General features: G+C 51.2%; 1 protein-coding gene across 13 annotated transcripts in view; it reads left to right on the top strand.

Moving 5' to 3' along the window:
• pard3bb (par-3 family cell polarity regulator beta b) overlaps window positions 1-16,242 on the top strand; it is a 166,413-nt gene extending 150,171 nt beyond the window's left edge. For 11 of the 13 annotated variants that reach the window (XM_027025790.3, XM_027025788.3, XM_035523518.2 and 8 more), the window contains 2 exons: window positions 8,632-8,708; window positions 14,999-16,242. In XM_027025790.3, coding sequence (XP_026881591.2) covers window positions 8,632-8,708; window positions 14,999-15,335 — 414 coding nt within the window. In that variant the 3' untranslated portion in view covers window positions 15,336-16,242. Of the gene's footprint in view, window positions 1-1,508; window positions 1,688-8,631; window positions 8,709-14,998 lie in introns of those variants that run through there. The other 2 variants (XM_081713527.1, XM_081713528.1) reach the window with 2 other exon arrangements.
• The last annotated feature ends 276 nt before the right edge of the window (window positions 16,243-16,518 follow it).

Raw genomic sequence — 16,518 nt, 5'->3', positions numbered from 1 at the left:
GACTAAAACCTGAGCTAAGAGCTGCACTGCCCTTCAGGTGAAGCAGAACAGATTATATCTGGACAAAGTTACTTTGTGTGTGTGTTTATTTCTTTGAGGTGTCTATTACAGAACAGCTTTATCCATCCTGTTTGTAACTACCCCCAAAACGAAAGCTAATCATTTTTTATTCAGCTCTTCATTTGACAAAAAGCCTGACGTGCCACGGTCCACGAACAGCCAAAAAAAAAAAAACTCAAGACAAACACCTTAAACAAACAAAAACATTTCAGCGTCCATTTAATAGGCAACCTAAAAGAAGTCTGCTCAGCTAAAAAAAATGCATGAGCGTTAATACGCGGAGCGTTGTGAAGCCATAGCTGGGATGAGTGCACTGAGCACAGGTCTGAATGGCAGTTTGGTTTGGTCTTCCACAGGCTGTGGAACACTAAAGACACTAAAGTCTTCCCCACGTGCCCGTAGTCCCTCACAGCCTCATCTGTCCTTATCCCGGGCGTTCGTGCTGGGTAAACCGCAGGCCTACGATGCCTTTGCTCAGGAGTGCTTTGGAGTGAGGACTACTCTGTGATTTCCTTCCATTGTTGGTGGGCCTGCCTTGGCGTGCACTGGCCTTGCTGTTTTTTCCAAACAAAAAAAAAAAAGTCCAATTAGACCTTTAATATACCCTGCTTCTCACAGTTACCGCAGCTAAGGGTCTACTGTCTTCTGTTGCTGAGCACTGCATTAGCTCTCTCTCTCTCTCACCCACGCTCACTCACTCGACATTCTTAGGTAAATGGGGCCTCCGTAATGGGCAGCAATGCCGTTTAATGTCAGGCTGTTGATTACAGTGCGACTGAAAGCCACAGTGTCGCTTTGCTTCATGCCAGAATTGTGCAAATTCACACCTAAAGAGGCCACCAGGTTATTAAACTCCGAGAGCACCGGGACGTCCCCTGCTCGCGGCATCACGGCAATGACCCTTCAGACTTTCAGGCTGGGTTTGATATGTCGCAGAGTGGCAGATGCAGTTGGCTAAAAAGAACAAACACTTGTTTGTCCCAACCTCTCTACTCCAATTATTTCGTTTTCTGCTCTTAGCAGAGAAACGGGGCTGCGCCTCGTTTAGCGGCGTCTGATCTGCAAGCTTTTGAGACGCAGCCCGTGGCATACGCGGCGGCTCCTAGGAGAGACTGACGGACGAATCGGAGACAGACGGGTCGGCGGGGCTCCAGAGCCGCGGGGATTGGCGCCGGCAGGCAGGCTGGGTTTAAACCAAGCGTTCTCTGACTGGCAATCATCTCCACCTGGGAGAGAAAGGAGCCTCCGCTTCCATCCCATTACACCTTCATCTCCACCTGTCCGCCCGGCCAGCTGCGACCCACTCTGACTCGCACAACCCCCCCCCCCCCCCCCCCCAGGCAGAGAGATGGAAAATCTTTCTCCCACACACACGCGCACGCGCGCGCACACACAAACAAACAAATACATATGTGGACACTTGTGTGCCATCTCTTTCGCACACACAGAAAGCACCTATAGAAAGGAAGGGCCCTCAAACAGATGTGGAAGGACACAGATGAGAGCCAACGCCAGGGGACAAATCCAGCAGAGACTATAAAATCCAGCCTACAAGTCTAATATGGGCGTACAGAGTAGTCCCAGTACTCTACACCCACAGATGTCTGCACTCAGATGTTGCTCGCGTGTAGTGAGGTACGTTGCCAACGTCGTACAAACTGAAAAAGTATATGTGCGTACACACACACACACGCACGCACGCCTGCTAAGACGATATCAAAGGGCCTGAGATTTATTTCACCGAGCGCATCAGCTTAAATCTACCTGTGCTTTAAGTGCCGCTCTCCATAAATATGAGAGCTGTCCTTGAAAGAACTCAAGGTGGGAACCCGATAAGGGGAGAGGGCAACAGAGTGAAAAAGAGAGGGTGGGGGAGATGTGGGGGTTCAGAGGCCTAGAGATAATGTCCTTAAACCAGTGCCACCCAGATAGAACCCACACTTCCCATCTTAAAGTTCCCCTTAGGGATTAGGAGAACAAAGGCAGGTGAATTCCCAGGAAGAGACGGAAGCCCGGCCAGACTTTCGGAGAATGTCAGCTTCCCATAATAAGAGTCAGGGTGTGGGTTTGTGGTTTCTTTTTTTTGTTTGTTTGTTTTTATAAATGATTTCAGAAATTATATACTCTTAGCGGAGACCCGGTCAACAGGCCTCCGTTGGCCACACACCGGGACAATATTTAAAATCTCCGACTTGGACTTGCTGCTATTTGAAAAGAAAAGGCAGATAAGTGAAAAGGATCCAGGCAGCCACTACAGGCGCAATGTGTACGGACATCTCTGTCATTAACAGCCTGCTTTTGGGTGTTGACCTTCAATGTTGTTAATTGCCTGAGTATCGAGAACTGGAGTGTGACATTTGTGTTTTTTTTCCTATTTATCCAGCATATTCCTGAAAGGATTTGACATTTTAAATAAAGCATTAACTCAAAGTGCGGATTTCAGATTTGAGATCTCTGCTGCCATGGTAATATAAACAAACACCACCGCCACTACCACGCCACAACTGCCCTTTTCTCTCTCTCTCTCTCTCTCTCTCTCTCTCTCTCTCTCTCTCTCTCTCTTTTTCTTTCTTTCTTTTCCTTGCCTCTCTCTCATTATATTCCATATTGAACTGTATTTCAGATATTAGATTTAAGGTAATTAATATTCTAAGAATCTTCTTCTCTGTGCCCAGTGAGGTTAAGAGAGGGAAAATTCCACCGACAGCAGTGAAAAGCTCTCTTAGGTGTTACATAACATGCCCGGCTGCTAAAATTAAAAGTGGAAGAGGTAAAGTGGAGACTGTTCTAATTACATGAGGGAGCTTCTGCGCTTTAATGTTTCTGCACTTCGCAGCAAGGCCTCCTGGCAGCCACGCACACACACATGTACACACACACACACACACACACACATACACGCACACATGTGTACACACAAACAAGCACACACATACATGCGTGTACACATAAGTGCACACACACACACACACAGCAGCCCTACAGACAGTCCAGACACCTGAGGGACAGGTTGGAGACTAAAATCCCCTTTGCCATTTATTATATTCTGGATGCACTGCACTTGCATATCCAGAAGCTTACACAGGTATAACAGACAGCTGGCTACTCTTGGAGTAACCACACATAAATTAGTCCACATATACCGAAATGCATGTAGGGAAATCCTACTACAGGCAATTGAATATGCACTTATAAGCAGAGCATCCATATAACTTACGTGATAATATGAGACATGGGAATGTCTTCAGGCATTTAGTTACATTAATATGTTTGGGCACATATCAAACTCATAAAACAAGTACAGTTTTTACAACAGTAAACTGAGCGGACACATCTCCAGCAGTAAACTCTGATATGACACATGTCCAGCAATAAACCCTGATGGGACACATGTCCAGCAGTAAACTCTGATGGGACACATGTCCAGCGGTAAACTCTGATGGGACACATGTCCAGCGGTAAACCCTGATGGGACACATGTCCAGCGGTAAACCCTGATGGGACACATGTCCAGCAATAAACCCTGATGGGACACATGTCCAGCAATAAACCCAGATGGGACACATGTCCAGCAGTAAACTCTGATGGGACACATGTCTAGCAGTAAACTCTGATGGGACACATGTCCAGCAGTAAACTCTGATGGGACACATGTCCAGCAGTAAACTCTGATGGGACAAGTCTCCAACACTCTTCGTGCACCAGTTCAAATCACTGCCGTCTCATTAGGGAAAATAATGAGAAATGAAGCCCATCAGCCGGATGGCGCTGTTGCCTGGTGGGAGTGTACTGGCCGTCACAGTGGGTACCAGCAGGGCCTGCGCTCCCTGTCTGTTGGGGAGACTTCGTTAAGAGCCCTCACTAATTAGGACTGGAAACTGATGGCTCTTCACAAAGCACAGCAATTACAGTGGTAAAGGAGAACAGTGCGTGGAGGTGGACTCGAATGAGCGAGTTTGTTTTTAAACCCACAGCTTTATCGAGCGTTACTCATGCCCACAGCATACGGGGAAAGCGAGGGAGAGCAAGAGAGAGAGAGAGAGAGAGAACTCCAGCAAAGATGAGACAAAAAAGAAAGATTTCCGTTCCTGCGTTGGAGACTGCAGAAGGGTCAGCACTCCATGAGCGGAGAGCATGGCACTGGTTTGAGGTGCGGCCTCGGATAAGCTCTGTGTTATTAGAGTTCAGATGCCTATCTTGGTCCAGCCGTAAAGTCTTCACCCACGACCTGACGAGGAGCGCATGTGTAGTGATTTATCTAACGTCAGTGAGCAGCCAAGCGAAACGGAGCGCGTTGCAGTGTCATCGCGGCGCCAGCCTGGTGCGTGCTGGAAACCAGGACACAGCGCTCCACCTGTCGGGGTGTCCTTTGAAAGCTGAAGTGCTCCATTGCCCCTGACAAGGCGCTACTGCCCCTCCCGCTGCCTCTCCGCTCTCCCTGGGCCCTGGTCACCCCCCCGGCAGCAGGGAATCGATGGGAGCACGAGAGCTCCGCATAACCTATAACTAGCTTCACGTGTGCCGTGCCAGCACTTTGCTTAAACTCAATTAGGACGGCCTGAGGTCTGAGCTGATTGGATGGTTGTGGGTGCACGCTTGAGAGGCTGCCGGTCCAAGTGTATGAGCGTTTGTGTTCTGACAGTCTGTGACCGTATGTGCAGGGCACGTATCTGGAGGTTACTTCCAGCATGTCATCTCAATGAGTGTGGGTTTGGAGGACTTTGCAGGAAGTAAAAAAAAAGAAATTTGCCAGCAGTAACCCTGAGCCACTTAGATGCTCCCCTGGGTCTTAAATCCAGTGAGCCAGAGGTTTACACTCTGTGTGTGTGTGTGTGTGTGTGTGTGTGTGTGTGTGTGTGTGTGTGTTTATGCGCACTCATGCGTATCTATCACTCATGCGAGTCTCAGTGTTTGTGCATTCCTCATCTCCTCCTGACTCCCCTCTCCTCGCTCTGCCACTGTTTCCACGTCTCCGGGCCTCTCCTCGAACAGTGCATCTCTTCATCTCTCTGCTCCCCTCCGTCTTCCTCCCCACGCCCCCGCCCACCGACCCAGGCGGGCGGAGGACCCGTGTGTGTTGCATTCATAAGTCCGGCTCCGAGGAATAAATGATGGCCCTTCAGTTGGACCTGACGTGGCCAGTAATTCATGTCCTGCTGAGGAAGTGATCAGATGTCTGTGTGCGCGAGAGTAATGACCAACAAGCGTCCGCCTCGCCGCCCGTGATGAAACGCTTGAGTCAGCTCGAAGGAGTGCAGGGAGCCCGCCGCCCGTCCATTTTTCACGCGAGTCTCGTCCTTTTTGCCGAGCGAGAGGAATCCGCGTCTTTAACAAATTGGAAAGGCGCCGCGCGTTATTAGTCGTATTTGTCTGGCCTGCGTGTCTTTGTATTTTCCTCCTCTGCTCATTCCTGTGATCCCTGTGCTGACGCTGCTTTGCTCGCGCTGTCTGTGATGGACTAATGGAAGCCATTTATCAGAGCTGATATTAATAATCGGCCCCGTCCCGCTTAAAAACGACCCGCCGTGAAATCTCCGCCGGTCCGTCGGACGCGATCGCCCGGCACGAATGTGCCCTTCGCGCCAGCATCTCCGCCTCGTTTAACTGTCCCGTCCCGTTTGTACGTCCCTGTCCAGGCCGACAGGGAGCAGCTCCGGATCTGCCCGGGCGTAGGCCATCAGCTCTGGGCCTCTGTTGATCAGTGCGCAACGGCCCCTCGCGAGTCCTGCTCCAACCCCGGGTTTTTTAACGTGATAAAACCTGATGGATTGGTCCCTTTATGCAGATGGACATGGAATAATGATGTTTAGACATTCAGTTACTGGAGGGCAAACATGTATGTCAGTTAATGAATGTTAATGCGTGCGTTTTAGGTTGAAAACGCTGAGATTATTACCCATATTTTCTTCAGTGTGTGTGTGAGAGAGAAAGAGAGAGAGAGAGATTCGTTTCAGTGCAGGAAAAGACTTCTCCATGACTAAAGTCATTTATAGGTTATTAACATTTAACAAGTGCCATTTCCAGCCTGAGGCATTGGCCCCGCGTGGACAGCCACTCGACAGTGTCACAGGTGAGCGCTGAGGCGCTCAGACAAGATTTGTTTAGAGGTGCCACCTTTCAGCGCAGCTCTAATAAGCCAGGGGCCAGTGACACCGAGCGCCTCTGTTTGGGTTTACCGCCGCCATGCTGCTGAACAGAGGCGCAGATTTGATCTGAGCACATGAATATGCATGAGCTTTCTGCCCTCATTTCCAGAGAGGCAGGAAATGCTCAGCGAGACACGTGGAGTTTACATACATGCACACCCACGGTCGCACACGCAGCCCTCTCTATGTCTGGCTATTGTCTGGCTATCATGGACCCACTCTTGTGCTCTTCCTAAGTAGGCAGGAGGGTAAAAACTCAAACGAGCATTCACATACTTTCTAGGTGCACACACACACACACACACACATGCATGCATTTGCACAGTCACACGGATTAAGTATGGGGAAAAAAACATATCTACACAAACTGCCAGGCCCGTGAGAGGTTTTTACAAATGCCTGTGAAAACGCTGAGGGTTTTTCCAGGGTGGCGGGGGCGTTTGCCTGCTTTTGGAGATGCTATCAGCTGTGTTTGTGCAAGGGATTTATTTCACCTTCGCTGAGAGTGCCTCATGCAGCCACTTTGTTGCTCACGTGCTCTCACTCCGGCTCCGTGTCACGCACTGTTTAACACTACACTTCAATATGCGTCTCACCTGAATCTCAGTACGTCTCGCGCGCAGACTGGCTCCCGAACACACCAGATAAACCCAAGCTCTTTTGAGTGAGGCCTGTAGGAATCGCCCACTGCCCCAAAACGGCGAACACCCCATCTCGGCCCGTCCCGAACACGGCTCAGGATCCGCTCTTTTCAGCTGGCGCGCTGTGGATGGACACTGACCCATTACCCCGCTAGACAGCAGCCTCTGCAGGAGTGCCTCGCTATGACTGAAGCTTTATTGAAACTCTGACCCCTATAAGGGAAGAGGCGCGCAATCTGCCACCTTGTCGGCTCATCACGGATGCGGCGGCCTTGGAAGGCTTTACATCTCTGTTGGCCAACGGTTCACCTGTGAAGGGCTCTGCGCTGGTGAAGGGTTGAAAAGCTGATCGGCTGAAGGTGACTGTTCCATCTTAGTCTGTAAGAAGTGCGTTACCCCGGTGCTCGTCCGCTACACGCTCTCTCTCTCTCTCTCTCTCTCTCTCTCTCTCTCTCTCTCGTGGGTCTTTTCATCCTCACTAGGCTCAGAACTATTTCAAGTTGAAAAAAGCGGGAGGGGGAGGGTGTCAACTCCACGTTGACTTTTCTTTTTTTTTTTTTAAATTTGCTCGGATAACATCCAGAGAGAGAGAGAGAGAGAGAGAAATGAGCATCTCAAAAACAAAGGGCACTTATTTCCTGTACCTCCCGCCCCGCCCCGCCCTGCCCCGCGCCCCCATAATGACCGCCTGTCCCTTCATCTTCTTGCAGCGCCCCCGTGCCCCAAAGACGGCGGCAGGTTGGGCGGCGGTGAGGAGAAATGCTCTTAATATGCAGGTGCGAGGGCGGCCGTTACGAGCACGGCAGCGAGAGACGTCGAGAGGCAGTGACTCGGCGAGCGGATATTTAAAACCGGCTCATTGAGACGGATGACACAATTTCTCACTTATTGCCCTCGGAGAAGGAGCCGGTTCTCCATCATGGCCCTAACCTCCATCCGTCAGGCGCTGCTAAATCTACTGGAATAATTTCCTCATGGATTATATGTCAGGATTTATAATTTAAGTTGCCCGTATATGTCCGGGCGAGATTCGCGCCACCCCAGACTCCCATCATCCTTATCCCGCTTTCACGGAGACAAGAAAATAAAGGAGGACTAAAGAGAAGGAGAGAGGGAGACCAAATGAAGCCCCACGGATTTGAATGTGTAATAAAGGCTCTGAAAACTGCGATCGGGATGGGGGTGGGGGGGGTAAACAAATCCCATTGAAAGCTTAGATATTTGAAGAGGCTTCTTTCGCATCAGTGTGCTAAACAGACAAGGATAAGCCCTTTTCCTAAGAGCCTGGCCTTCCTGCTAATGTAATGTGGGGAGTTAATCTGCCTCTTCCACTAGCCTGAGTCGGGGTCTAGTCCGCGAGGGGCGTGGGACTGCTCGGCTCCTTCCTGTTTGCTAGTAACGTAATCTGGGACAGAGCCCGCCGTCGCCGGAGGCCCCCGCCCCGACTGGGACTCCCGATGCTAAATCCCCAGTAAGCAGCCTTTGTGATACGCTCCTGCGCAGGCGCTCGGGCCCTGATTGCAGGGCCCAGCAGGTATTTCAGAGAGAGAAGGCAACTTTCATCACTGCTCCTGATGGAGGAGAACAAAGATGGGCTTACTCCAAACCCGAAATGGGTCTGAACCCAAATTGGGCACTATTCATGTCAAATAATCAGCTCCATAGTCATTGTGTGTGTGTGTGTGTGTGTGTGTGTGGATAGTGTGTGTGTGTGTGTGTGTGTTCAGTGTATCTCATCCTTGGTGCGCTCCCTCTGAGTGTGCGCTGCTGTGGTCCTTTAACAGGTGCCCGTGCGGAGTGGCGAGCCCAGGCTGGTACCCCGCTACGAGGACGTGGAGCGCCAGTACGCCTCCCTGCCCAGGTAAGACCAGCTAGTCGTCCACGCAGAGAGAGGTGACAGGCCCTGTCAGAGAGCGAGACCGTATCAGGTGTGGGGCGGAGAGAGAGCGCCATCATCCTAGATGTAGGGGAGGGCGGGAGAGGGGAAAAAATTAACTCATAGGCACGCAGTCTGTCAAAGAAACGGGGAGAGACCAAAAATGAAAGGCCAAGGAAAGAGAGCAGGGGGACAGGAGAGAAGAAGTGGTTCAGAGAACGACTGCAAAAGAGAGAGAGCGTGGGAGCGTGAAAGAAAGCAGCGAGCAGTCAGCCTCGTTCCCCCTCACGCCGTGCTGAGTAATCCTCTTTAAGGCTTCTAATTAAATCTGGAGTGTCTGCCTTCGGAGGCCCTCTCCACCCGGGAATTCACCCGATCTTCCCCCGAGAGAGAGCAGCACAGCCTCATCTTCCTGCACATCTCCGGGCCGCGTCGGGTTACGGCGCCTCCCTCCCTCTTTCTCTCTCTCTCCCCGCGCTTGTTTTGTCCCGCAGCCCAGCAGGGGCAGAGGCGTGGGCGTGGCTCAGCCGTGCACTGGATATACCCTAGCAAGAATTAGACTAGAAAGTGTTTAGGAGCGCTCTGGGAACTTTTGGGGAAGGTGCAAGAACGTGAGCCTGCCGCGTCCGAGCGCACGTCTCCTGCGGTATTCATCACTTTTAAAGCTTTTAAAAACCGAGGTGTCTCAGTTTCGCTCTTTTCACAAATGAGAATCTTCACTACTGGTCTGTGTGAAAGCCCCCCCAAGGTCCCTCTTTTAAAGTCATTTTCAGAAATAACTCGCCGCTCCGTTACGGCCGGCGGTCCGCGTGTTTATATGCGGACACAAACACAGCGGGTCTGGGTCCCACAGGCCTCACCTCGGCCTGTTATTCTAACCCCGACGGGGCTTTCCTCCGGGCCGGGCCGAGGTCACTGGCCCCGCAGGTGGAGGGAGGCCGGCCCTGCTAGACACAGCCCACACCGGCCTCCATATGCGCCCAATTATGTCCATTACCAAAATGATACTCACAGTCATTATCCGCCCTGCTTAGGCCAGGGTCAGCCAATCAGAGAAGCTGCTCGCCGCCCCCCCCTCCACAGATTATTGGATTAGCTGGCCAAGTCAGAGTTCCGTTTGATTCTGGCAGGGCTTTGATTGGACGGTTGAGGTGATAATTGGGTGATTAATGTGCAGATGGTGGCCCCTCTGGCTGAACCCGGGGTGAAGAGGCACAACTGATTCAACTGTTCACGGTACTCCCGAGCAGCGTCCAGGCACCCACTCATACCCGCTCATTCTTGCTCACTCACACACAAACACACACGCACACGTGCTCACACACACTTCCCCCTCTGTTGCAGGCTTTGTGGCAAGTAGTAAGCAGTCTTTCCCAGAACTAGGCTGGTCACAAAGGCCACATTGTAGTGGGTCTCTGGTCGTGTGTGTCTGTGCACGCGTGTGTGTGTGTGTGTGTGTGTGTGTGTGTGTGTGTGTGTGTGTGCGTGCGTGCATGCGTGCGCGCGTGTGTTAACCTGTCTCATGTCGAGGACCCGCTGGCCTGCCTGTGCAGCTTACACGATTTTTGATTTCTGCTGCTGTGGATCTTAACCGAGCTTAAGAGGCTTGCCGGGGCATTTTTGGACATTTGTTAGTACAACGTTCACACGTCAGTCAGACGAACACGGGGGCCGTCAGACTGAGAGCTGAAAACAGCAGAAAAAGAGCTCGTGACAAGACAGGAAAAAAGGTTACGTTTGATGAGAGCTCTGAAAATAATGCCATATTTTCATTGTTCTGCCTGTTCGATGTTGCCCTGGCAACCAGCACCCACCATCTGTGCTAGGCTGGACCTCCTCAACCTGTCTTTCTGGGTTTTTTCCCCCCATTTACCATCTCTTTTTCACTCTTCTTTCTTCTCCTCTCTCTTCCCGTGTCTGTGTTTTCTGCCTCCATCTCTCTGTGTCCTTCTCACACACGCGTGTAGCTGACCACATTAACCCTGAAGGCTTCGGGCTTGAATTTACAACCAGTGTCCTGCTGCGTTTGGCGTACAGGTGGGCGTACAGGTGGGCTAGCTAAAGCTGTTATCCCCCGTTTTTGTTTTCCCCATCTTCTCCCTGCCGCACCTGGTGCCAGCTCTCCCCCCAGGTGAGCCAAGAAAGTGGGAGGGGCAAACCCCTTCCCCTAGTTGACCTGTGAAGTCCGCCTTCTTCCTGGCCACACACGCAGCTGTGGCGTAATTGGAGCAGAGGTCGTTTGGCCCACCCACGCCTTGCCGCAGGGCGACGGCCAGTACCCGCTGCCATGCCAGGCAAGCAGCAGACGCCAGTCAGGTCGACCACCAGGTGCGGCTTCGTTTAGCGATGGTTTCGTTGGCCGTTGAGTTTTGGAACGTTCCTTCCAGCTTTCAGGCTCCGAATGTCCCGCTGGCATTCCAGAGCCGAACTTCAGTGGCACAGGCGGCATTCTCCTCAGGTGCTGGCCTTCAGTGTCTCGCCTGCCGGCCCTCGGAGGGCATTCTCCACGGCACGGGTGGGAATTGCGGTTGAAGGCGCGTAGAGCTATTTCGATCAGCACAGCATGGCCAAGGCCGAGACCTCTTAAACAGTCAACCCGTCCCTTTAATGGCACTTTATCCACGTCCACACACACAAATGCACACACGTGTACACACAGCTTTTGTTTACGCGGCTCAGGAATGCCTGAGAACGTGTTCACTTCTCAGTCACTCATTCTCACTTTTCCTTTGTCACAGCTATACAGAAGACATGATGGCATTCTCGTCGCGCTGGAGCTTCACCGCACTTTATCAGACACATACACAATTTCCTCTGGAATGCGATGCAATTTCCTCCAGTTCGGCATCTCTTCTGGATTGTGTAATTATAGTTTAGCCAGCAGGGCCACGTTCCTCGCAGATGGACACTTAATATGTTGGGAATGACAGCTAGAGCTTGTAATGGTGGCCCGGAGTTTTTTTTGTTTTGTTTTTTTTTCTAGTCACCTTTCCACAAATAAAAGCCTGGAATTCTAAATAATCTTGTCAGGCCCCTGTCGGCGGGACCCCTGCTGGTGTCATGTGACCCTGTGGGGTCAGCTGTGTGTGTGAGTGGTAAGGTGCACAGTTCCCAGGGGCAGCTGTGTAAATATTATCCAGCTTTCGCAGGGTCCAGGCTGTACCTCCGGCAGCCAGGTGCACTGAGGGGAGATCTGCCCTGACCCCAGCGGCGGCGTCCTGGCAGGAAGCTGGCAGAAGCTCTTCCAGATCTTTCCCAACGTACCAGGACTGGTGGTACGGATTAAAACACTTGAGAAGAACCGTCACCCTTTTCCTGCTCAGACAGACCGGCATCGGCAGACGCAGTACGACGGTCCAACCGGGAAGTAGGAAAAGGGTCCCCCGGCAGAGAGAGAACGAGCGAGCTCAGCCAGCAGGCTGGTGGGATTAAGAGAAGAACGAGTGATGAGGAAGACTCTGGGTTATGTGCTGTGATGGAGCCAGCCTCTTTCATTATTGCACTCCCGCGTTATTGCTCTTTTGTTTTGGTCTCTCCCCATCGCAGTATTATCGAGTCGGTAATGAAATCTCATTTTAAAAGTGAAACTTTGTTACCAGGAGTACTTAACTGAGTTAGGAAACCCACTTCAGGAGTCTCTTTATAGCCGAGCTTTGATATGATGGGTTTGTGAATGAGATGACGTCTCGGTGTGCTGTAACTGCATTTGGCTTCAGAGACTTTCCAACTGTAATGACGTATCAGTGAAGCTGCCATTTCTCCTGCCTTTCCCCACTGTGGCTGTGGGCTTCATGGCACATTTTTAATATATAGCGCAGTAAAGGACCCCCGCACTGGCCTGGCTTACACACTTACAAACTTTAATAGCCGTAATGTGACATTTCGCTTGGGCTAATCTTTATTACGTCCATCATGGTGTTGCTTATCTTTTACCTGTTTTGTAAAAGTAGGAAAACTTCACTTAGGGCCAAAATGTTGGATTGGTTGGACTAAAACAGTGAGTGCTTTTCTCACACTCTCTCTCTCTCTCTTTTTGTTTCTCACTCTGTCTCTCTCTATCTGTATATAAGTGGCAGAGTTGAGTACATGTGTCGTGATCTGAGCCAGCTGTTTTCCAATGTCGCTCCTGGAATCCCACTCCCAAAGAGTCCCAGCAAACGGAATGGTTTTGGAATTTCCTCCTAATTTTGGAGGCAGGCGTGAAGAGTGCTAACGCAAGAAAAGGGATTTTCGCTCCGTCGTAGATTGCGGAATCCTTCCCAACTTCCACCATAACACACAACCAGAGATCCAGGGCAACAGATGAGCTTCTGACAGACGGAATACCACTGCTGTGCCGCTGTGTGATATTCACGCGGGACCATAATGGCCTGTGGAGCGTTCTTGTATGAGATCACTCAGCCGTCCGCCACAGATGGCCGCGTTGAACGGCGGCTCCTTCGGTGATACAGATCTCCCCAGCTCTGCACCCGGCGTGGTGGAGTGCAGGAGTACGTCTCCCAAGCGGGGAGAGAGAGCGAGAGCCTTGACTGAGTTCAGGCACGCCTGCTGGGCCTGGCCGTTGCCTGCTCTGCTCAGGTGTTCCAGGGCCGCTGGCCTTGGAAAGCCGAGTCCTATAGTTGTTTTTTTGGTTTTTTTACCGCCCTGCTTGTACCCAGATGTCAGGTGTGATGACACCATGCCCGATTAGTTGGACAAATTGTTCAATTAATCCCTGGGATTGGGAAAAACTGCACGGGATTTGGATCCAATGGGCCAGATGTTGAGAGCCTTAAGATACATGCATTTTCTTTGTTCTTTTAAGCACTGGAATTTTCTGAAGGGATCGGCATTGCTAAACACTTCTGCATGGAATGGTTGTGGATCCGTGCGAGGTGCAGGTCGTGCGGAGGGGAGAGACGCTTACTTCCTGATCGCGCAGGTGCGTCGGGTCTGTCCTTGAGCTCGCCGGCACATGCAGCAGAACTGATAATCTTCAGCCATAATGATGTTTCTGGCCTTCGCACTCCCCACAGTTTGCCACACACACACACACACACAACCTCTCTTTCCCCAGAGCTTATCTGTGCTGGAGGAGGCTGCAACGTCACTAAGGACCAGCACGGGGGGGGAGGTTAGAGAGCAGTTGGGGGGGGGGGGGGGATGAGGCGCCTGGCTGTCGCGCTGGATGGGTGGTCAGCGCTGCAGAGAGATTAACAGCACGCTGATGATTTTTGGAATGTGCGATTTCCTGCCCTCCAAAGCAGCTTTGACTTTCTGTTGGTCCCTGACGGGTCAGAGGCCCAGACTGCAGGACTGGACACAGACTGCAGGAATTGAGCTAGGCTGCAAGACCCAGACTGCCTGCAGGTCATATGTCTAATGTTTTACACACTCAACCAGGAAACACAAGCTCTGCGCTTGTATGGTGATACAGGGTATACGGCAGCTAATTGATAGCTTGGACAGCAGTAGCAGTAGCGCGAATAGCTTAACAGACATGTCAGACACATAGCGAAGTGAAATGAGCGTGTTGTGGAAAGTTGAACTGATCCAGCTCTGTCAGCCGGTCACATGTCTGTACTGATATGGATCCCGGACTGTAGAGAGGATGGACGAGAATGTTCCACAACAAGAGAATCTCTCTCTCTCCTCTCTCTCTCTCTCTCCCCCCCCGGGGCTACTAGGGAGATTCCCTGATCGGCCAGATGGAGCAAAGATGATCTAAACTGTGCCACACTACTAGTCTCTCTAAAGAACCCAGCTGTGTGTGTGAGAGTGTGTGTACGACAGGAAGACAACGGTGGTGAAAGAAAGTGTGTTAAAATAGACATGTTGCATGCCTCTACCCTATCATCCCTTCTTCATCTTGACCTGCAGTGTAGCCCAGTGGGATGCCATGTTTGCACTGCAGTGACTCCGACACCCCCCACCCCGTCTCACCTCAACATTTCAGGCCAAGTTGACATTACAGAGCTTAAGGGTCATTACTGTATTCCCCATATCTCCGCTCCCTCAGGCTCCGTATCACCCGCGGTATTTGAACCTTTCTCCTCTGCCGTCTCTGAGTCACGCCGCGCTCTGGTCCTGCCTTTGTAAGCCTCTATCAACTCCCCTGCTGGAGGTGGAGTAGGCAGCTAGCAGCTCTCAGGACTCCAGCCTAAGCTAATTGTCTGACCCCTGCACTGCCAGAGAGAAACGGACCGTCTTTTCAGGATAAAGAGAGCGAATGGGGGGGTCGATTGCGGTCGCACTGTTTGACTCTGTGTGCTCTCTCCATCTGGGCTTTCTTGCAGGAGGGGTCCGGCGGACACCGACGAGTACACCGCGCAGCCGTGGGCCGGGCACAGGGACCCTGCCCACTACGCCAGCCCTCTGCCAGCCTACCACTCCAGCTACCCTCGCCCACTCGACCCCCGCCAGGGTGACCTGGGTTTCTACAACCCCCCTCCCCCACAGAGGGGTCCCATGCGGCAGGACGTGCCTCCCTCTCCACCCGTGCCCCTTCGAGCCCCCCGTTATGACACCATGAGCCACAGAGGCTTCCGGAACACCAGCCCCGAGCGCTTTGGTTTTGTGGAAGGACGGCACTCTGACCCCAGGCAGAAGAATGGCATGACCGCGGCCGTCTAGATCGCGGCGCTCACAAGTCTGTGTGTGTGTGTCGTGTGTGCGTGTGCGTGTGCGTGTGCGTGCGTGTGTGCGTGCAGCTCACAGAGCACGTGGTGGAGCACATGGGAGCTCCCACAGTGCTTCAGCATGGTCCTGAGTGCGGGAAGAAGCAGCAGCGTTTGCGTCTGCTTCAGCCACTACATGTTAACTCGCGTCCTCCCTGCTGGCCCCGCGACACCAGCACTCTGTAGAACACTCACCATCTGACATTTAGCTTCTCTCATACATACCCATAATTCATCTTTGGAGGAGAGGACATTTATGAATAATCATGTAGAACCGCTGACGCACATACAATCTTAAAATGTATTTTTGAAACAGATGAAGGTACTCCCCTCTGCGTAGCTAGACATATTCTTTTGTGTTGTTTTGTTTAAGTGAAGTCCAACGGTGTCCGGATGATGTAAGATTGAAAAAGTGAAGATTATTTGTCAGGAAGAGGAAAGGAGGTACCCCAGAAACCCTCAGCTTCTCTGCACGGACGACAGGAAGAACGAGAGGATGGAGGAGAGAAAGGATGATCTGGTCTTCCCTCAGTGCCTGGCAGCTTATATGAGGGTTTTTTTCCCCTTCATGTTTGTATCTAAATGTACTCCTTATGTGTGTTTTGGCGCTGCTTATGTGGTAGTTGCCCACACTGAATGTACCAACGACTCTCTCTACATCCAGAGAGCACATAATGAACACATTATGAACTACATTCTAGTAAACATGTATCATGTTAATCACCAGAGCTATTAAAGGAATTAAAAGATGCCTAATGAAAACAAAAAATTGATGGTCCAGCATAAAACATTAATGCTCAGCACAACTGTGTTTTATTAACCTCTGTTATAACAGCTCTTTATTAAATATGCATTTGAAAGCATCAGTCTGTCTCCTTGGCAGTGTTTTGCAAATGAAAGTTAAGTGTTAAGTGTCTTCCCAACGTTAAAAAAGCAGAACACCAGACCAGTGTGAAGTGTTAATGTTTTCAACCCCAGATAAAATTATGCCTTTGTAAAGATAGACAGGCCCAAATTAACATCCTTCTAATTATCTGTTAAGATGGGAAATAAACAGTTGTGCTTATGGAACACTTTCTACATTTCTGATGAAATTTGGCTGATTGATGAATTAAGAGTTGATCAGTGATGGTCACTAA

Source organism: Electrophorus electricus, chromosome 4, assembly GCF_041902795.1.
Source record: "Electrophorus electricus isolate QZ-2024a chromosome 4, ASM4190279v1, whole genome shotgun sequence".
In the NCBI taxonomy this organism is placed as follows: Eukaryota; Metazoa; Chordata; class Actinopteri; order Gymnotiformes; family Gymnotidae; genus Electrophorus; species Electrophorus electricus.
The sequence above is the reverse complement of the archived record's forward strand: the minus strand, read 5'-3'. Positions and strand labels throughout refer to the sequence as shown.